The sequence below is a fragment of the Capricornis sumatraensis genome, chromosome 20 (assembly GCF_032405125.1).
Source record: "Capricornis sumatraensis isolate serow.1 chromosome 20, serow.2, whole genome shotgun sequence".
Classification (NCBI taxonomy): Eukaryota; Metazoa; Chordata; class Mammalia; order Artiodactyla; family Bovidae; genus Capricornis; species Capricornis sumatraensis.
This window is the reverse complement of record NC_091088.1, coordinates 58,627,536-58,649,746: the sequence shown is the minus strand read 5'-3', so window position 1 is coordinate 58,649,746 and position 22,211 is coordinate 58,627,536. Positions and strand designations below refer to the sequence as shown.

The window sequence follows — 22,211 nt, the reverse complement described above, 5'->3', positions numbered from 1 at the left end:
CGATGGCTGTCCGTCTCCCTCACCTCCTGCTGCCTCCACACCGAGTCTGTGTCCATGTCCTCTGAGCCGGGGCTGGACGGCACCTTGCTATTTTCACTCAGCGAGAGGTAGCAGTGGTCCAGCGAGACCGAGGACTGGCCCAGGTCGTGGGAGTCAGGGGGATCTTTGGGGACCTCAGGGGGCATGTCCTGGGGCATGAAGGAGAAAGATGGGAGGAGAGGGACAGAGGGGGGCAGTGGTGTCCCTTCATGGCTCCCACTCGCGGCTTTCCTGGGATGTCACACGAGCATCGGAAACAGCTCAGGTTCAAAACAGCCTCATCCAGACACCGCCTCAGAAGTTCAAGCAAAGGTTCCCCAGTTCCCACAGCGGGTCCGGGAAGAGGTGTACTGGGGGCTTCTGCCTCCTATTCCGGGGCACTCCCTCTCAATTCCCCTGTGAGGGAGCTGGCACAACCTAGGCAAGTTTTAACTCCTCTGAGCATCAGTTTCATCCACGATGGTGTCACCATGCATCCCCTGCCAGGCCAGGCCAGTGTTTACAAGCGCTCCACTAAGGCTGTCTATCTTTGTTTCTACTGTGAAATCAGCTACTCGTTAAAGCAGGGGCCACCTTCCCACACATGGAGGGAGAACCTTTTGGGGACCAGAGCCAGGCTGCGCCTCTTGTCAGTCAGAGGTTGAGCTGCTGGAGCAGACGGTGCTGCGGAAGTCAGCTCTGGGGCCTGGGAGGGAGGGTCTTTTGCACCAAGGATCCCAGGGGTCACCTGCTGTTTTCACTTTCCTCCCTGGTTAAATGGGGTCACAAGAAAGTCTGCCTCATAGAACAGTCCTAAGATTAAGTGGGGTCTTTTCTGGGCACCTGGCAGCTTTTAGCTTTTATTCTTTACAGGTGGTTCATTCCAAGGGCCCAGCATAGAGCAGGGCTACTGGTGGCCAGCAGATAGGTTAGGGCACAGATGGAAGGGTGAGTCTCTGGAAGGACCAGGAGAAGCATGATGGACAGACAGCTGAGTTGAGGGGTGGGGGTGACAGAAAGGTCGAGAGGACGGATGAGTGAATCAGCGGGTGGGAAGGATGGACGGGTGTGCGACTGGTGTGTGGGCAGACACCTACCTTCTTCTGTGGCTCCTCGAGGATGCAGGCAGAAGGTGAAGGTGCAGAATCTAACAGTATTTCCTCAAAGAGAGCTGTCGGGGACAGAGAGGGAGACCAGAAGGGTGGCTGGGACGGAAACACCTCTCTCGGGGCACCGGGCTGCTGTCCTGCTGTCCCCATAGCTGGAGTGCCCTTCTCTGGCTTTGTGCTTTGGGATCGACTGCCCAAGTCCAAGTCCAGCTCACAGTCCAGCTCCTGTGGGGGACCTCCAGCCTGGGCAGAGTGAGTAGGTCCCTACTATAGGGTCCCGGAGCCTTCCCCACACCAGGCTGGCCTGGAGCAACTCCTCACCAGGCTGTGGGCTCCAGGGATGGGATGGGATTTGTCCTGGGAGGATTCACCCCTGGGTATCCAGTGCTGCCCAGCAAAGGGCTACATACTTGGTGGGCATCACTGCGGGTTTTTTCCTTCTCAGTGAACCAAACCTCAGGTCCAGCCCTGGGTGCTTACCTTGGGTCAGGTATTCATTGCCATCCTCCAAGATCTGTTCAGGCAGCAATTTCCCTGGGGAGCTGAAGAGGGAGGGGCTGAGCCCTAGGATCTCCTTCAGGGGGTCTGTCTCCATCAGGTTGGTAATCTGGGGAGGCCCCAAGGCCAGTGGGCTCTCTGAAAAGGAAATGTCAGGCTTGAGGGTATGTCAGGCGTTGCCCTTTCCCAGAACACAACGGCTGGCTTTGAGGAGATGGTGCCCCACACTGGGGAAAGGTGACTCTGTCAGTTCCTCAGTGTGAGTGCTTAGAAGAGGAAATTAAGAGGCGCGGTGCCTGGATTCATGGTGGTGGTGGTGGTGGTTTAGTCACTAAGTCGTGTCTGGCTCTTTGCGACCCCATGGACTGTAGCCCGCCAGGTTCCTCTGTCCATGGGATTTTCCAGGCAAGAATACTGGAACAGGTTGCCCATTTCCTTCTCAAGGGGAATCTTCCCAGCACAGGGATCAAACCCACCTCTCCTGCTTGGCAGGCACGTTCTTTCCCACTGAGCCACCAGGGAAGCCCAGGATTATGTTAGGGATGGCATGCTATGCTAAGTTGCTTAAGTCGTGTCCGACTCTGTGCAACCCCATAGACGGAAGCCCACCAGACTCCCCCGTCACTGGGACCCTCCAGGCAAGAACACTGGAGTGGGTTGCCATTTCCTTCTCCAATGTATGAAAGTGAAAAATCAAAGTGAAGTAGCTCAGTCGTGTCCGACTCTTAACAACCCCATGGACTGCAGCCCACCAGGCTCCTCCGTCCATAGGGTTTTGCGGGCAAGAGCACTGGAGTGGAGTGCCTATATATGTATATGATGTTGTGCTAGATCCAACAGACCGATATGAGCTAGCTGGAGCTCCCTGTTAAGAAAGATTCTGAAGTAGTTTCTGGGATCAAGAGAAAGAGTTAGGATTGATTAGCAACATCCGCCATGGCAACCAATGGCTAGGGACAATGAGTACACTGTGTGTCCCTGTTTAGTGGACATCCATCCCTCTCCCGCTTCCCCGGCCATCCTCAGAAGAAGGTACCAAGAAGGCCCCACACCCGCCTACAAGGGGGAGAGACAGAGCTTCAGTCACCTTGGGGGCTGCCCTCTGCAGTCCAGGCAGGAATCCAAGGGTCAGCATTTGGGGACTCCTTGCCCACCTCCTCGCCAGAATCATAGAACACCAGCTTCTGCCTGCAAGAGGTGGAATTCACGAGGCAGACCTGGAGCCCTGGCTGGAAATACTGTGGCACACAGAGTGAGCCCTTCCCCTCTGGGTGTCTCAGTGTTGCCCACTGTGGAGTAAGACGGGGATGGTTCTGTGCCCGCCGCTGGGGGAATGCTGGGGCAGAAACCTTAGTCAGTTGAGGTGCCTGCCCTTAGGGACCTTCAGGGCTTGAGATGAGAGGACAGCTGTCATCAGAGCTGATGACACAGGGGGCAGAGTTGTGAGAGGGGTTTGAGGAGGAAGAGAGAAGGCGGGCAGGGCAGGACACAGAACCATGCTGAGGCTAGAAGGATAGGTAGAAGGATGGGTAGTTTCTTCCAGGTGGACGAGGGGAACAGGCTTCGAGGAAGATGGAACCAAGGATGAGAAGCCCGGTGGGACACAGGTGGGGCTCCTTCCAAAGTGGTGAATATTTAGTGGTAAGGATAAGATTCACGGGAAGGGGCTGGCAAGATGAGCTGGGGCAAGAGAGGGTCTCAAATGCAAATTAAGATATCTGGGCTCTACTCAATAAGAGGGAGCAGTCTAAAGCCAAAACCCAACATGATCAAGGACTCTGTTAAAAAAAGCCACACAGGTGACTGGTGTTGACAGGCTAGAAGGGTAGGACAGGAGGCCAGGGAGGGGCTGTGGCCCTGGTCAGCACACAGGAAGCAGGGCTTTCCCTTGGGCTCCCAGTGCCTTGTGCAAAGCTAGGCCCTCAGAGGTGGTCACCCCGGATACCAGCAGAGGGTGGAAATTGACCCCATTTCTCCCCAGGTCTTAACCATTCCCCTGGAACACGTCAGCTCCCCAACTCGTATCTCCTGAGCTTCCCTTACCTGGAACCAGGCTGGGTCTTGTTGAGAAAATGGATCATCTCGACCCCTTGCTGGGCCTCAAAAGCAGGATAAGACCCCGAATCCTGAGTATCATATTTGACACAGCAGCCTACGGGGGCAAGTTGGAATGGTCACTCCTGTGATGGGGCCAGATGCCAGGGCTCACAGGGACATGGAGAGGTGCCTGGGTCTCCCACAGCCTTCTGCATCCTCCCACTCCAGCCAAAACCTCAGGCTGGGGGCGGGGACTCCGAATTAGGTTTGAAAGTGAAGGTGTTAGTAGCTCAGTTGTGTCCAACTCTTTGTGACCCTATGGACTGTAGCCGGCAAGGCTTCTCTGTCTGGAATTCTCCAGGCAGGAATACTGAAGTGGGTTGCCATTCCCTCCTCCAGAGGATCTTCCCAATCCAGGGATCAAACTCTCCTGCATTGCAGGTAGATTCTTTACCATCTGAGCCACAGGGTACCCTGAATCACCCCCAGGTTTCTGGAATCCTACATCTCTATTAGAAGCTCTAAAGAAGATAAAATATTTAAGTGCAATAATGATGATGAAGATGATGGTAGCAAACAAGTGTATAGTACTTACCATGCCAGCACAGTTTTAATCATTTTACATACTACTCAGCACCCCTTTGCCAAAGGATATGGTTATTATAATACCCATTTGAAAGTGAAAGTGAAGTTGCTCAGTCATGTCCGACTCTTTGCGACCCCATGGACTGTAGCCTACCAGACTCCTCCGTCCATGGGATTTTCCAGGCAAGAATACTGGAGTGGGTTGCCATTTCCTTCTCCAGGGGATCTTCCCCACCCAGGGACTGAAACCGGGTCTCCTGCATTGTAGGCAGACGCTTTACTGTCTGAGCCACCAGGGAAGTCCAATACCCATTTACAGTTCAGTAAATGGATGCATTGAGCTCTAAAGAAACTTGTCCAAGGTCACAAGATTAGCAGACGATCTGGAACACCCACCACTCATGGGTGACCCCAGGAAGTGAGCGTATGGGATCACCGGACAGTCACTAGCACCATCCCCGTGGCCTGGCCCAGAGGATAGGGTCTGGGAGGAAGGGCTGAATGAATGGGCAGAGGAAGAGGATGACCCCGAGGCCTTGCCTTCCAGTCTGCTAGGGGTGTCACACCTTTGAAGCTGGCTCACAGGAGCATTTTTGTCTGGCTGCTTCAAGGGAAGGGAGGCTCAGGAGGAGGCCCAGCTCTTGCCCCCAGTTCTGTGAACTGCAGCCCTCACGTGAGGGCTGCACTGAACCTGTCCCTGGCCTTACACCCACAGCCGAGACTGAAGGGAAGAGGAAACTGGGAACGAGGCCAAAAGACGGCACCTCCCTTGTCCATGGTCCAATCCCTGGCTCCTAGGACTGTGTCCAGGACGCTGGGAGGTGCCTGATCAGTGGTGTGTAAATGACTGGCTAAGTCAGTGGAGAGGAAAGAGACCAACTTGAGATGTCACAGTGGACGCTGTTCTCAGCCACATCCAGCAATGTCAGCTGGCATCTTCCTCCCTTCCTGTCACCTTGAAATGAGGATGCCTCAGCCCTGGGGAGACTGCAGGAGTCCCAGCATCTTGGAGGGGTGGTGGTCCCCACCACATTTCCTCCTTTCTGGTCTGGAGATGGGGTCTCCAGCTTCTCAGGCTTCTCCAGGGCCAGACAGCGACGAGGGTTCTGGGCCCGGGTCTGGCGTTCTGGGAGAGGAGAGAGATGGCATCAGACAGGGCGGGGGGGCACTGTCTCCAGAAGGTGGTTGGGGTTGGGGTGGAGACACTCTGCTCTGGTCCCAATGACCTGCCTCAAAGCTTTGCCTGGCTGGGTCACTCAGTCCTTCTCAGGTAAGCCCAGATCCTCAATTAAAGACCATCTAGTCGGATAGCCCCTTCCTCTGCCCACATGTTAGAATCACTTTGAGAACTCTGAAAAATACTGATGCCCAAGTTCCACCCAGATCACTGAAGCCCAGCGTTCTGGGTGTGAGGCACAGGCAGGGAAAGCATCCCAGTGATTCAGATGTGCAGCCAGGGCTGGAAATCATTGATTAGGTCCAACTCCCCGCTCCAACTTTTTTTCAAAGCTAGGTCATGTGGCATGCAGGATCTTAGTTCCTCAACCAGGGATTGAACCAGTGCCCTCTGAATTGAAAGCGGAATCTTAACCTCTGGAACACCAGGGAAGTCCCAAACTCCCTTTTTAAAGACATGGAAAATGGAGCTCAAAAGGGGGAAGAGACAGGTAGTGAGTCAGTAGCATGGCTGAGGTGGGACTTGGGACCCTCGCCTCCCACACAGGGTTCCTTCCATCACCCATGCGCCCTGCTGCCCTGGCCTAGGGATGGATGACAGGACAGAGGGATGATAAATGCTGACAGCAGATTCCATTTGCTGGGCACTGGCCACACGCCCCGCCACTTAAGCACTGCTGAGAGGTGTGCACATGGGCTCCTAATCTGAGGCCCACCCTGTGGCAGGCACTCCAATATCCAGACCAGGAAACGGAGGCTCAGAGGATGAGAGTGACCCTCCCACCCCCACTCCAGGCCTCAGAGCTAGGAAGAGGAGGGCATCAGGAGTTGAACTGAAGCACGTCTGAATCTAGAGCCTGGTCCAGGCTCAGGACTGCTGACTTGGCCTCCCTGGAGTGGCGACGACGCTGGAGAAGGAGCCCCATTCCTGTGGGACTCCCGCTGCCTGTTCTGCTGCAGACTTGTACCTGATGCTCGGGTAGGCTTTTTCTTCCGAGGTTTCCGGCATGCTCCCCAAAGACGGGACTTCTGAGAGTGTGGGGAGCTGGATGGGGTGGAGAGTCTCTGCTTTGCGGGGCCTGCAGCAGGGTTCCAACCCAGCCCTGCAGAGGATGGAGAAGGAGGCAGGTCAGACGGCCTCACCTTCATCCAGCCTGAGTCCTGCCTCTGGACAATGCTTCCCACTGGACAGGGGGAGGGAGGCTGCTGCAGTCTCCAGACAGACTTTGTAAAAGTGGAAACTGAGGTCCCAGGAGGAGATGGGACTTGTCTGAGGTTCCACAGCCAGGTGGCAGAAGTACAGGTGAAAACTCAGGTATCTGCAGGTCCATTCCGGGCCTCGGCCCAGGCAGAAGACTGACTCAGTGCTTCCCAAATGCTTACCCATCTTCCCCTCCCAAACCAACCCCTCTTCCTACCTCCTCCACAGCCTCTCCCCCAGGCCTCGCAATTCTTCCTCGTGAACATCTCCCAAATTGACCCTCTTCAGCCCACACTCTCAGCCATGGTGCTGCATTTGCTTGCGGTCTCCTGCCCAGGTCCCTCCTAGAAGTGTCTCCGCTGGTCTCCCTGACTCGTTTCTTACTTAATGACCCCCACACTAGATGTCAGGGACCTCTTCCTAAACAGCCACTCTGATGGTGGTTTTCCTCTGGCTTACAGTCCTTCAGTCGTTTTCATCCTCTCTATCTCCCTCCCGAGCCAGGCTCTCGAGGCCCTTCAGAATCTCATCTCTGCCTCACCTCCTACCCTTCTTGCCAGGGTATTTCTCACACCAGTAACACCACCACCCAGCACATACAATGTGGGATGACTGGCATGTTCCAGGCACTGTGTGACAACACTCCTTGCGTGTATTAACTCATTTAATTCTCACAACAAACATAAAGGAAGTACTCGTACTGGTCCATTTTGCAGATGAGGGAACTGAGGCACAGAGCAGTTTAGATCATGAGACACATATGTCTGAGTCTGGACCTGGCTCTGGAGTCTGTGCATGTGATCTGGGTGCTGCACGGCCCCTCCAGTCACACCTGATGGCTCACCTGTCCCCAGACTTTCCATTTGTGTCTTGTGCCTGCAGGCTCCTGCTCACATTGTTTCTTGTTTGCCTGGCATGGTGCCCCTCTGTCCTTGAAGGCCCGCTCTAAAGGCCCTCCCTCCACAGCTTCCCAAGACACACTCCTCTGGGGTCACAGCATCTTGGACTCACACCAGGCTGTGAGATCCGGGGAGGATGGGAACCATTTAGGTCACTTCAGCGTCCCCTACAGCCTGGATATAGCAGGCACTGGGAACGTCGGCTGAGCTTACTTACCCCTGAGCCCGCCATGCCCATGGTTGGTGTGGAGTTGGAGCAAGGCCTTGGTCACATCGATGCTGCTCTGTAGGTAGTGAATGTACTGCAGGACGTGCAAGAGAATCTCCTTCTGCTCCCAAAAGAAAGACGGGGTTGAGCAGGCACTCAAGATCACGTGAGGCTGCTGGGGACCAGGGACAGTCAGGCTCCAGGACCCCTGGGGCCCCATCCCAGCAATCCACCCACCCTGGGCAGAGAGGTTCCTGTTGTGCCCTTCAGTCCTCACCGTGGCCCAGGGAGCCAACAGTTACAGCTCTGAAGACAGGCCCAGAGCGCTGAAGGGATCGCTGGGTTACAGAGAAGGCGTGGCCGAGCTGGGGTGTGAAGCCAGGCCTGCCTGCCTCCCAGTGTGGTTTTGGGGGCACATGCTGCTGGGCTTCCTGCCCCTGGCCCTTAGGCACGTGTACAGTCCCCCTCTCCTCCCTGGCTTCTTTTTTTTTTTTCTCCCTGGCTTCTTTCTTTGAGCCTCGGCACAGCGTTCCCCGCCTTCCAGAAGCTTTCCTGACCTCCTGACCCCACACCTAGGCTGTTCAGATGTCCCTCCTCAGCACTCCTGTGACACCCTGGGCCTGTTTCCACCAAGGCACTTGCCACACTGTTTTATAATTATCCATTGATGTGTCATTCTCTCCCATTGACCTTGAACCCGTTGAGAGTAAGAGAATGTAGCTGATGGATTTCTGGATCCTGAGCACACAGAACGGAGAAGTGATGGAGCCATTTATCACTGAGGGAATGACTCTTTCCCCATAGCACCAGCAGGCATCCCCCATCCAGCCACTAAGTCGAGGCTGAGTTGACACTGGAGACACTAAGCTAAAAAAGATACCAACCAGTAAGCCACAAGGAGGGTGAAGTACACAAACTTTTTTTTTGCCTTCACAGAACTTACAATATAGGGAGGGCAGCAGACCTTAATAAACTCATAATTCACAGAAAATTATTGACTGTGTGATAAGCATTAGGAATAAAAGAGCATGATGCAATTAGGCTTGGGTGTCCAAAAAGGCCTCTCTCAAGTGGCAGCATTGAAACTGAATAGTGGGGAATTCCCTGGCGGTCCAGTGGTTAAAACTCTGTGCTTCCAGGGCAGGGGGTTCAAGTTCAATCCCTGGTTGGGGAACTAAGATTCTATATGTCGTGCGGTGTGGCTAAAAAATTAAAAATATTGAAATTAAAAAAAAATAAACCGAAGAGTGTAAGGAGTTAGCCTGGTAAGGAGGTGAGGAAAGAATACCTATAACTTTTTTTTGGGATTGAAATAGATCCCTAGAATAACAACAAAACTGTCAGCAGGAATCTTCCAAACCCCACATCAGGAAACATGGTCTCGGGAGTGGGGGATAAATTGAGAGACTGGGATTGACATATACACACTGCTCTATATAAAATAGATAACTAACAAGAAAACTTAGCACCAGGAACTCTGCTGAATACTCTGTAATGACGTATACGGGAAAAGAACCTAAAAAAGTGGATATATGTATATGTATGACTGATTCACTTTGCTATACAGCAGAAACCAACATAACACTGTAAATCAACTATACTCCAATAAAAATTAGTTTAAAAAGAGGAAGCATGGTCTCAAGAGGGACATACGTGAAACTTTTCCATAAAATGTAATACAGATAGTCACTAAACATGTTTAATCTGATCCATGGGAAAAAAAATAGTCACTCAGTAGTGTCTGACTCTTTTCAAGTCCGTGGACTGTAGCCCACCAGGCTCCTTTGCCCATGGAATTCTCCAGGCAAGAATATTGGAGTGGGGAGCCATTTCGTTCTCTAGGGAATCTTCCTGACCAAGGGATTGAACACAGATCTCTTGCACTGCAGGTGGATTCTTTACCGTCTGAGTCACCAGGGAACCTGCTACACAGAGGGAGTTATAATTTACTTAAGGATTAATGGCTATTGATGCCCAGGTGGCTCAGTGGGTAAAGAATCCACCTGCCAATGCGGGTTCAATCCCTGGATCAGGAAGATTCCCTGGAGAAGGAAATGGCAACCCACTCCAGTATTCTTGCCTGAGGGAAATCCCAGGGACAGAGGAGCTTGGCAGGCTATAGTCCATGGGCTCGAAAAGAGTCAGACACTGCTTAGCAACCAAGCACGCACACCACACAATGTGTGGCCACACCGCACACAGCCCAAAGACTATTAGCTTAGGTCCTGGCTCCAACCTCCCACTTACTGGCTGTGTACTGGGAGCAGGTCATTTTACCTCCTTAGAGCCTCAGTTTTCTCATCTGTGCAATGGGCACAAGGGTATTCATTCAGGCTCAGAGGAGTATCATTAGGATGAAATAAATTTGAGTGTGTAAAATTGCCCAGCATAGAGCCTGATACATTCGTTGACCAATAAATGCTTAGTTGATGACTGAGACTGAGGACTGACTGGGATGAAGGTCGTATGTAAAGCAGGAGGCCCAGGACTTAATTTAAGAGAGGAAGGTCCGTCTAGTCAAGGCTATGGTTTTTCCTGTGGTCATGTATGGATGTGAGAGTTGGACTGTGAAGGAGGCTGAGCGCCGAAGAATTGATGCTTTTGAACTGTGGTGTTGGAGAAGACTCTTGAGAGTCCCTTGGACTGCAAGGAGATCCAACCAGTCCATTCTGAAGGAGATCAGCCCTGGGATTTCTTTGGAAGGAATGATGGTAAAGCTGAAACTCCAGTACTTTGGCCACCTCATGTGAAAGATGATGGGAGGGATTGGGGGCAGGAGGAGAAGGGGACAACAGAGGATGAGATGGCTGGATGGCATCACTGACTCGATGGCCGTTGAGTTTGAGTGAACTCCGGGAGTTGGTGATGGACAGGGAGGCCTGGCGTGCTGCGATTCATGGGGTCGCAAACAGTCGGACACAACTGAGCGACTGAACTGAACTGAAAACGGGAAAGGAGTGGGATCCTTAAGACAGCTGAGGGAACTCCCTGGTGGTCCCGTGGTTAGGACTTTGTGCTTTCACTGCTGAGGGCCCAGATTCAGTCCCTAGATAGGGAACTAAGATCTGGAAAGCTGCACAGTGCAGCCACGAAAAGAGAGGGGACAGTGGACTGAGACCTGGAGAGGATTCTACCATGGGGATGTGGTCCTCTGCTCGTGATGAAATGCTGCTGCCTGTGCCCTGACTTGACTGTCATTCCTCCAGTGCAGGGATTGTCTCAGCCATCTCCACCCTCCCTGCCAAGAACTATAAGAGCCCATGCACACCAAATTCTCCAGTGGGCAAGAGGGCAAAATTTCTCAGCTAATTTTGAGCACTGTGGTGGTCTGTATAATGCCTCCCCCAAAGGTGTCCATGGCCTGGTCCCCGGAACATGTGCATGTGTTGCCTTATATGACAAAGGGGCCTTTGCAGATGTGATTAAGGATCTTGAGATAGGGAGATGATTCTTGATTCTGGCTTATCTGAGTGTGCCCAATGCAATCACAAGCATCCTTATAAGTGGGAGGCAGGAGGGCCAAAGGCAGAGAGAGCAAACTGCTGACCAAAGCAGAGATAGAGGTGAGACCAGAAGCTGTTATGCTTCTAGCTTTGAAAAGGCCATGAACCAAAAACCATACGTTGCCTCTAGAAACTGACAAGGCTTCCCCAGTGTCTCAGGGGTAAAGAACTTGCCTGCAATGCAAGAGACTCAGGAGACTTGGGTTCAATCCCTGGGTCAGGAAGATCCCCTGGAGGAGGGCATGGCAACCCACTCCAATATTCTTGCCTGGAGAATCCATGGACAGAGGAGCCTGGCGGGTTACAGTCCATGGGGTTGTAAAGAGTCGGACACAACTGAAGTGACTGAGCTCGCACATGTGCAGAAATTGGCAAAGGGGGAGGAAACAGATGCTCTCCTGGAACCTCTGAGAAGAACCAAATTCGGAAATCATCCCAATGAAGTCACAAAAGAAGGCTGTCAGAAAGGGAACCGACATTTATTCAGGCCCTGTAACGGCTATTGGGTCTTTTTGGTCTCACAATATCTCTGAGTAGGAGTAGTTATTTTTCCTTGATTTATACCTGAGAAATCTGAGGCTTGAAAGGCTGATAATCTGAGTGAGCTGCCCAGAGTTCTGCAGGTGTGGAGCTGGAGGGCTCAGATCCAGACTGTCTTGACTCCCAGAGAGATGACCTTGACCTGGTGCCTTGCCTATTTTTTTCCTCTGTCAATTCCTCCCGCCTTCTTTTCTTTTCTCGCCATGCCACATGGCATGTGGGATCTTCCCTAACCAGGGATCAACCTGTGCCCCCTGCATTGGGAATTCAGATTCTCAACCACTGGATCACCAGAGAGGTCCCTCCCCCTGCCTCCTTTGCAGGAAAGAATTCTTCAGACTTCTGGTCATGGGATCACAGACTCCCAGAAATTCCCACTCAGAGCAGGACTCTTGCCATCTCAGTGCTGTCACTGGGTTTGTGTGTCTGTCTAGATTTCCCAGGACAAGGGAGTTCAGCCCAATTGCTGAAATGTTCAGATCTGCCTCCCAAATTCACCTCCTCTCCTTCAGCCCCTTTACCTTGGTGAGCTTCTTGGTACCAGTCTTCAGGGTCACTGGCAGCATCAATGCCAGCTCTTGCAGTTTGCCGGTGTGGTTTTTCCTCTGCTTCCTGTTTTGGGACAAGAGCCAGTTTTGGTTAGGACATCCCAAATGGAATTTGGTATCTGACACCCCCCCCCAATCCACCTGTTTCAGTGTTCCCCATCTCAGAGAAGCTTAGTTCCCTGACCAGGGATTGAACCCATGCCTCTTGCAGTGGAAGCATAGAGTCTTACCCAGTGGACCCCCAGGGAACTCCCAGTCACCAAATTTTGCCCATTCCTCCTCCAATCCCTTCTCTCCATCCCCTCACCTCTACTCTAGTCCGTGTGTTGACATCCTCATAGTTCTCCCAGCCTCCCATCTGGCCTCCTCCAAACCATACTCTCTCTGAGAGTCAGGGTGATCATTCTTTCTTTTTTTTAATATTTATTTTGCAACACCGGGTCTTAGTGGCAGCACGTGGGATCTTTAATCTCTCGTTGAGGCACTTGGGACCTAGTTCCCTAACCAAGGATGGAACCTGGGCCCCTGGCATTGGGAGCACAGAATTTTAGCTACTGGACCACCAGGGAAGTCCCTGGAGTGATCTTTCTGAAACACAAAAATGTCTATGGTTTTCTCATCTGTGCAAAATGAATGAGGATATTCTTTCAAGGCACAGAGGGTTATCCATAGGACTGAATACCTTAGTTACCTAAGAAGTACTTCAAATCTCTCAATGCCATCCCATTATTAAGAATCAAGTCCTTGATTTTATTAAAAATCAAACCCTTAACATGGCTTATAATGCCCACCCCTCCCCCCACGGCTTGGCCCACCTGATCATTCTGGTCTCATCTCTTACTTCCTTTCGTTCTCTCCCATCAACAGCCCCCAACTCCACAGGACAGGTGGGGTACCTCTGCTAAGGGGCCCCTGACCCTGAGCTCATGCATTTCTCTGATCCCTGCACTAGGCTGAGAGCTGAGTCGGGGGCACCTAGAACAGGGTCTGGCACATTGTGGGAACTCACTGCCTATTTGCTAAATGAACAGATAAATAAGGGCGTGAAAGAAGTTAACTCCTGAGCAGATGCAGAACTTTCAGGATATAATCCCTGAATCCATAATTCATAATATATCCATGTACACACACCTGTACCTCTTTCTCCTGACAGATGGAGACACAAAGATGTTGGCATCTCTCTCCCAAATTACACACTTCTGGCACTACTCCTGCTACTTGTTTGGGAAAGCCCGAACACCTCGTCTCCACCAATCCTTATCTCATCTTCCTTCAGGGCCTGGTTCAATTGCCATCCACCCCAGGAAGCCTCCCGTCTTTCTCCCTGACTGAAAGCAGGATCAAGCCAAACATACTCCAATTGATTACATATGTATTTCTGATTCCTACTCAGACCCACAAACTGATACCCCCTCTTTTATTTTTGGCTGTGCTGTGTGGCATGCAGGATCTTAGTTCCCTGACCAGGGATCAAACCCTTGCCCCTGCATTAGGAGCAAAGAGTCTTAACCACTGGACTGCCAGGGAAGTCCCTCGATACCTCCTCTTTGCCAGGTCCTGTGCTGGACACTGTGGAAAGGGAGAGAAATCGATTCGCTGTCCTCAAGGACATGAGGGACCAGTGTGGGAGGCACTCTTATCTCCCCAACCAAACTCTGAAGTTGAAAGAATCATTCTTACTCATTCATTCAGCAATTGCTTATTGAGCCCTTACTGTGTGCCAGGAAATGTGATTGGTGACAGGGATAAAAATCTATAAAACAATAACTCTTTCTAGAGCCCACAGTACAGCCAGGTATCCATCTATCAAATTGTTCCACAAACAACATAAAATGGCAACTAGAAGCAAAACCAGCTATATAATTTGCTGAGGATAAGAAGATTTTCCTCGTGGTCCAGTGGCTAAGACTCCAACCTTCCAATGCAGGGGGCTCCATTTCCATCCCTCGTCAGGGAACCCAGATCCCACACGCCCCAATTAAAAAGACCCTGGGTGCTGCAACAAAGATCAAAGATCCCGCACACTGCAACTAAGACCCGGCGCAGACAAATTATATATAAATATATAAATAATACATATAAACATCTATATTTATATGTATAATACATATAAATATATATATATTTATATATGAATAATACATATAAATATGTATTTTTTATTTGGAGGGAGAATAAGGGTAACTAGGAACTGCAAAATCTTGGTCTCTCCTGGGCAACAGTCCTGAATAGGTGTGACCCGGGGCTGTGCTCACAGAGGCCTCTGGGAATCGGGCACTCCCTCCCAAGGGGGCTTCTTTCCTTGCTGGATGGTTCTGGTTTCAGACAAGTCTTCCTCACAGTCTCTATGATTTTCACTCACTAATCCCAGCTCTGCCCTCTGATTCTGTGGGGAACAGGTCAGTTCCAGCCACACACGTCTTTTTCTGTTTCTCTCAACTGCCAAGTTTATTTCTGCCTTCAGGGCCTTTCCCATCCCCACCACCTGGAATGTTTCTTTGCCCTGATTTTTCACATGGCTGATTTCTTGCCATTCAGCCTTTAGCTTAAATGTAACAACCCCAGAAAGGCCTTTCCTGACTACCTGATCTAAACAGGCACATTCTTTGTCACATGCTCACATCATTCATCGGCATCCAAACTCTTTCTTTCTCTCTTTTTTCCTTTCTTCTTTCCTTTCCTTCTTTCTCCCTTATAAATATAAACACAAGAGCAGGGATTTTTGTCCCTTTTATTTATTGCTATATCCTGAACTGACTTCTCCATTAGGCACAGGTAAGCACAGTGCCTAAGGCTGGTGATAATTTTAGGGGCTCATGAAGTGTTTTCTTTTGAAATCAGAAGAGAAAAAAATTAATATAATTCAACTTGGATTACATTCATCTTTATACCAATGCTGTCATAAATGACAGTTTTTAATGTGTTTTTAATGAAAGAATGAGCCCAAGAAAGCAAAACTGCCTACGACCCACAAAAGTCATATATGGCTTTGGCTATATTCCTAACTCCTGGAATAATACCTGGCTCTTAGTAGGTGCTCAACAAAAAATTGTGTTGAATTAAAGAATGCTATTCTGTCTTATGATTGCCTTTCAGTCTTTGAAGTGGCAAATCACTCTAATTCTTGGGTTTCCTTTTCCCTGAGCTAATCAGCCTAAACACTCACTATTCCTTTATTTTACAGGAGCTGGAAGGAGCTTTAATCAAGAGCCAGTCCAGGGGACTTCCCTGGTGGTAAACACTTTAACTTCCAGAGCAGGAGATGCAGGTTCAATCCCTAGTCAGGGAGCTAAGATCCCACATGTCTTGTGGCCAAAAAACCAAACATAAAACAGAAACAGTATTGTAAAAAATTCAATAAAGACTTTAAAAGTGATCCACATCAAAAAAATCTTAAAAAAAAAAAAGCGCCAGTCCAAATTTCTCATATCAGCTATGTGAAATCCAAGGCCCTGACTCTAATTTGCTTAACATGTGCAAGAATTTAAGAGCCACCCCATAATGAGGGAAAGCAAGGGGCAGTCCCAAGAAGCAGTATAACAGTTGGTTATTATAAACTTCAGCTTTTGAAGCAAACAGATCTGGTTGAAATTCCAGCTCTGCCACTTGCTGTGTGATTTTGGACAAGTGCTTTCATCTCTCCAAACCTGTTTATAATTCATTTATAAAATGGAGCTGGCTGGAAAGCGTGATCTTGTCCAGGTGTTTAGCACCAAGGGCGTGCTCATGAAAGGTTTGTTCAAGATAGAAGGTAGACAGTCATTTGTTGGAACGATTTAGGTATAAGGGATGTTGGAGAATAGGGTGGAGGTATTGTATTGGATGACTATGGTTGATAAAACTGTCATTTTTGGTTGACCAACATCCAATCCCCGTTTTCTGGTAATAATTTCCTTTGGGTTACGATCCCTCCCCCACTCTCAGTCCATGTGGTTCACAGAGTCTGAACCCAACCTCCCCTTCCACTCTTGGCTCTGATGTTGTCTGGGTTGGCTCACCATTTGTGAGGGCAAGAGACCTTTCAGTCACTCCAGGTCCACATCCTGCCAACCTGACAAGTCTGGCATAGATTCTCTTTCCAGGATCCATTGACTCTGATTAGCTAAGTCTGGGTTACTACCCAAATCCTGAACCAATTACTTGACTTCTCCCTTCCATTAGGGAGCACTGAAACAAAGTCTAATCAAGAAGTCAAGGGATTGGTTGAGGATTTGGGTAGTAACACAGGCTTCACCAATCAGAGTCAATGGATCCTGAGGAGAAAATCTCTGCCAGACTTGTCAGGCTGGCAGAACATGGACCTGGAGGGGCTTAGGAGCCATTTTGCCCACACAAATGGAGAGCCAACCCAGACAACAGCAGAGCCAAGACAGGCAGATTTCTGGCCATATCATTTAACCCCTCACTTGGAACCAGCCTAGCATGATGCCCCAGAATTTTTTGTTTAAAGGATCCAATAAATCCCCATTTATGCCTTAGCCAGTTTTAGCTTAGTTTCTGTTAATTGCAATTGAGTCTTTATTAATACAATGACTCCACATTTAAAAAGCGAGGAAAGAGAATGCACTGTTGGTGACCTCTGGAATTCCAGGAAGAATAGGCAAGCAGGAGAGAAATTCTTCATTGTCTTCACGTGCTCCTTCTGAGCACAGTTCCTAAGTAGAGAACCTAAATAGAGCGGATGCTGATTTTTGGAGTTAATAAATGAAGAGACAGGTAGATGAAAAGTCACTGGGGAAGAAAATAAGGGATAAGATGAATTTTGGCTCTCTTCTTTATCCAGATGTTGGAGGAAGGGAGAAATCTGATCCAACCCTAATCTGCTGGGAAAACCTCTCTATTAGATTCCTGACACTTGGTAGGGGCTTGATGGCAAAATAAATACGTAAATAAAAGAAAGGAAGGAAGGGCATTTTTAAAAAATCAGAATGTCAAAACCTGCAAGGGCTTAGAGAGGATCTTTGCCAACTACTTCAGAGTTCTCTCATCTTGAAATGGCAGTAATATTTGCACCTACTTCCTCCTGGAGTTGTTGTCAGGATTAACGAGTATACAAACAAAAAGCTTAGCAAAAAGTCTGGCAAACTAATAAATGCTCAGTAAACACTATTGTTATTATCATTCTACCAGAGTGGTGAGAGCTGCAAGGGAGGTGGGCCTGGGGGAGCCCTTACCTGTCACTGGGACTCAGGGAGTTGGTTCTGGGCTGTTCAGGAGAACACACATGTTTGCTGGAATCCCACATCTGCAAAGAGGGGAAAAGAAAGAATTATTAGGGACCTCTGGGATTCCAAGAAGAATGCACAGTATGATAGGCAGCCTCATTTCCCTCCACGGTGCTCCTCTGAGCACTCAAGAGATCCCAAAAAAAGTCCTGAGTCCCCATAAACACAGGCCAATAGAACAAATGAAAATGTCCAAAGTCTAAACTGAAGTCCATGAATCTCAAATTGGAAGTTTGGGCTTGTAAATCATGATCCAGACCTAAAACTAAAAGCAGCAAATTTCCAAACTTTGATTCAGAGCTTCAGTCTTAATAATGAGATGTCAGACTCTGTGGTGGAGAGCGGACCTGAAAACTGTGGCTTAAGATATTTAAACTATGATATTAAGACAGCAACCATATGATTTTAAATGTCCAAAATGAGGATCTAGAGCCTTAAAAGGAGACTTTCCTAAACCTAAAAGCCTTAAACTCTAATACTGAGGTATTCTAGACCCCTAAACTGTCAACTTCTGATCTCCAAATATAAGCCCAATACTAATATTAAGAACACAGACCAGAAACCTTAATATTGAGAACCCAAACCCTAAACAAAGAAACCCGAGCTCCCAAAAGCAAACCTCACCCCCCCAAAATTTACTTCAGATTTGAAAACGAAGACCTCTAGACCCTCAAACTGCCACTTCAGACCCCCAAACTGTGCCCCCAAGCCTAAACTGAGATCTCACATGTGAGTTCTATCTAAAACCCAAACTCTAAAACTGCAGCCCCATACTCAATGTGGGGGACTCCAGGCCTTAGCAGTTCTTAAAGTTCTAAACTGGGACTCCAAACCCTAAATCTCACATCTCATACTCTATATTAAGATTCTAGACCTTAAATCTATATTGAGACTTCAATTCTCCAAAATTAGACCTCAGGCCCCCAAATTATACTCTAGGCTTCTAGATTTCCACATTAGTATCTCTGATTCCAACAGGAAAGTTCCAGTGACAAAACCCAAGATTTTCAGATTTCCCAAAACTAGTTCTATCCAGACACAAATCCCAAGACTACAGGTCCTAACCGGTGATCCCCAAGTCCCCAATACTATTCAGACACTTCATACGTCAAACTTGAGCCTGGTCCCGCAAACCTAGGCCCTGCCTCAAATCCAAACTCCGGCTCTGCTGCCCAGGTCCCGCCTCGCATACAGCCTGGGCACCCAAGGCACACCCGCCCTCCCCCCACCCCCGAAACTCCCAGAGTGGCCACGGCCAGGAAATGCCGTTCCTGAGTGGACCCCAGGCTCCGGTCTGACCGGCAAGCCCCCGAAATATTCCCCTTGGCCTCCAGCATCCGCCTCGAGAGACCCCCCTTCTGGTTTTGCGCCAGCCCCAAACTTGGAAGCTTGATTGGACAGTGTCTCGCGCTGGCCCCCGGAGGCTGTTCGCGTGCCGGAGCCTCACGCCGGCCTCGGCCACCACGTTCCGAGCCCAGGCGTGAGGCGGGCGCAGTCCCTTTTGGCGTGAGGTTCCTGCTTGAGGCCTGAAGAGAAGAGCAAAAGTGAGCGCTTGAGGCCAGGCTACGCCCCCACCAGTTCCTGCCAAGGTGTGCTAGGCGCGAGACTGGAGAGGAAACGGCAGGGTACAAGTGGCCGTGCGCACGCGCGCCTGGGGAAGGTCCCAGTCTTCCAGCACAGCGCGAGCCTGGCTTCGCGCCTCCTGTCAGTCTTTGCCCGTGCGCGCCAAAAGGCCGACCAATCAGGGCTCGCCCAGTTCCCGCCTTTTCGGCAGGCCACGCCCCTCCTGGCCACGCCCCTAGTCCACTTCAGAGGTCCGAGGCCAAAGGAGCGGAGCGAGGAGGCGGGGTCTCCTCAACTGCCAGCTATAAGGAAGCAAGGGAGATCTGACTGGTCTTCCCTCCTGCCCTCTGGTGTCCGGTTTCCAACTTTTCCCTTTAGCACAGGGTTAATGTGGACTGAGCGACTTCACTTTCACTTTTCACTTTCATGCATTGGAGAAGGAAATGGCAACCCACTCCAGTGTTTTTGCTTGGAGAATCCCAGGGACGGGGGAGCCTGGTGGGGTACCGTCTATGGGGTCGCACAGAGTCGGACACGACTGAAGCGACTTAGCAGCAGCAGCAGCAATGTGGACTTACTGTGTGCCAAGACCCATGCTAGAAGTTGAGGATTTAGCCACAGCCTTCCTAGTGCAGTCGGGAAGGCTCACAAACTGTGAGAATCTAGTGAGGTAGAGGCTGCGTTAAAGTGATAAATTGAGAAAAGATTCAAAGAAGAGGGCCGCCGGAATCAGGTCTTAACAGCAGTTCCTCTCATGAAGTTATGTTTCTTAATATAGCAAACTCTGCATTTTAGAAAGTTCGCTCTCACAACCTATGAGAAGGACGGACAGGAAAATACTGCTTAAAGGGAGGCGATCTAGCAACCTAAAGGAAAGTAGAGGCACTGGTGTCCAGCACATTTCAGTTTAAATCACTTTCTGGCTGTGTTGCCATGGAGAAAATTCTCAATTTATTTCTGCCTTAGCTTTTATAAATTTGGGATAATGGTTGGATTCTCTGCAGAGTGTCTGGCACATATTTGTGCTTAGTTGCTCAGTCGCCTCCGACTCTGCAATCCCATGGACTGTAACTTGCCAGGCTCCTCTGTCCATGGGGATTCTCCAGGCGAGAATACTGGAATGGGTTGCCATGCCCTTCTCCAGGGGATCTTCCCAACCCTGGAATGACTCAGGTCTCCTGCATTGCAGGCAGATTCCTTACTGTCTGAGCCGCCAGGGAAGCCCCAAAATACTGGAGTGGGTAGACTATCCCTTCTCCAGGGGATCTTCCTGACCCAGGAATCTAAACGGAGTCTCCTGCACTGCAGGCAAATTCAATAGGCATATAATTAGCATGAAATAAATATTTACTCAACACTTATTTACACTGTTCTGGATGTTTGAACAAGATACACAAAGGTGCCTGTCTTCGTGAATCCTCTATTATAACTATAATATATACAAATTTCTAGTATATGGAGCTTTTCTCCCTCCTAAGGTTTAAGGCTAACTTCTTTATTTGTAAATTAGTGGTAAGAAAATCAGGGGTAAAAGTAGATGGGAAAGTGTTTGAGAAAATACAAAGCACTGCTAATTATCATGTTAATCAGTTTCAGGAAATCGGTAAATTTGCTGTTTCCACCCCTCACAAACGCCCCTTTACAATTTTCTGTTTCTTTTCCAAGGGCCCCGGGCCAAAATGGAGGAGGCTGGACTGCATCTCCCAGCGCACCTGGCGGGGGCGCTCTGTGCGCCTGCGCTGTCAGGCGCCCTCTCTGCCTCCTGGGAGTTGGAGTCATTCTTTTCCTCAGCCCGCCCAGTTTGCTACCTTCCCCACCTCCGCGCCTAACCGTGCTGCCTTCTGGGAGATGTAGTCCGGGGACTCCAGGACTCCAATTCCCAGCGGGCTTCGGGGCGGGAACCCGGAAGGGGAGGCTGGAGAGGAGCGAGTGGGGGAAACTCGCGTAGCCGAGGGAGCTGCAGCGCGGGGTGATGGTGAGAACCTCGAGCCGGGGCCGGGGGCGCTTGAGAACCCGTGCGGGAATTCGGGACCCGGTAGCGAGAGGGAAGAGGCAGGGGCTAAAGAAGGGGCTGGAGTGAGGGGAGATCGCTTGGGGGAGGGGATTGGGAGACGGGAGCCGGAGGGAATTGTAGAAGGGGGGCTGGGGATGGGTCTTGAAGGTGGGGAGAGACTCGAGCTTTGGGATTGATTGTAAGGAAGCTCAGAGCTGGGGAAAGGAGTCCCGAGTTGGAGAAGGGAGTTGGCGTCCAGGCAGAGGCCCAGAAGGGGGCAATTTCGAGGGGTTTAGCCGGGAGGATGTGGAAAGGCATGGGAGTCAGTGCTAGATGAATGAGAGGGTCTGGAGGCTCCGAGGGAGAGGCCAGTTCTGAAAGCGGTGGGTTGGAGCCTCTGGATCGGATTGTGGGCAGGAGGGCAAGATGAGATGGTGAAAGAAATAAATCAGTGGTAGAGTGATGTGTAGGTTAGGATCCAGGACTGTGGGTAGCGTAGGGAGCAAGAGATTAGGGGCCTGCCTGTAGCGATAGTTTGCTTAGTCCAGCCAGAAACTCGCGATAAACTGGACAGCCACACAACTGTAGGGTAATATGGCCAGAAGAGGCCATAGAGACGACTTCTGCACTCATTTCTCCAGTGGGATTTAGAAAAGTATGGTGGTGTGTGTGTACGGGCAGTCCAGCATTCAGATCTTTTCTTCACTCCTTTATGATCTGGGCAAGTGTCCTCTCTCTGAAACTCAGTGCCCTTATCTGTTGTGGGAACAACATGCCACTGAGAAGAGAGGAGTCTTCATAAGATCGTCCTCCTGGCTCAGGATAAGTCCTTAGTCTCAGAGCAGTTGGTGGAAAGTTCCCCACCCCAGGAATGTGACTTGGTCACAGGTGCTAATGGATTCCCTCCTTTTCAGTGGAGCCCCCGGGGCGTTTTCTCAAAACCTGGCACTGATCTGGGCACATCCCAGTTCAGAAACGTGCGTGGGCAGGGAGAGGGTTTCCCCACAGCCATTCCAATTCCAGCTAACGCTTATTGTTTAGGAAGTGCCTGGCCTTGTTCTTAGCTATTTGTATGTGCTAACTCCTTTAATTCTGACAACACCCCTAA

At 50.2% G+C, this 22,211-nt stretch overlaps 1 protein-coding gene across 1 annotated transcript in view; it reads right to left on the bottom strand.

Annotated features, from left to right (window-relative positions):
- Positions 1 to 22,211, bottom strand: part of MEIOSIN (meiosis initiator) — a 31,860-nt gene that overhangs the window by 1,979 nt on the left and 7,670 nt on the right. Inside the window, exons 2-12 of the mRNA XM_068993096.1 lie at positions 20,919 to 21,025; positions 18,995 to 19,073; positions 12,296 to 12,441; positions 7,741 to 7,852; positions 6,392 to 6,526; positions 5,128 to 5,373; positions 3,669 to 3,777; positions 2,713 to 2,813; positions 1,608 to 1,763; positions 1,116 to 1,189; positions 24 to 188 (exon numbers count right to left, since the gene is read on the bottom strand). Coding sequence (XP_068849197.1) covers positions 24 to 188; positions 1,116 to 1,189; positions 1,608 to 1,763; positions 2,713 to 2,813; positions 3,669 to 3,777; positions 5,128 to 5,373; positions 6,392 to 6,526; positions 7,741 to 7,852; positions 12,296 to 12,441; positions 18,995 to 19,073; positions 20,919 to 21,025 — 1,430 coding nt within the window. The remainder of the gene's footprint in view (positions 1 to 23; positions 189 to 1,115; positions 1,190 to 1,607; positions 1,764 to 2,712; positions 2,814 to 3,668; positions 3,778 to 5,127; positions 5,374 to 6,391; positions 6,527 to 7,740; positions 7,853 to 12,295; positions 12,442 to 18,994; positions 19,074 to 20,918; positions 21,026 to 22,211) is intronic.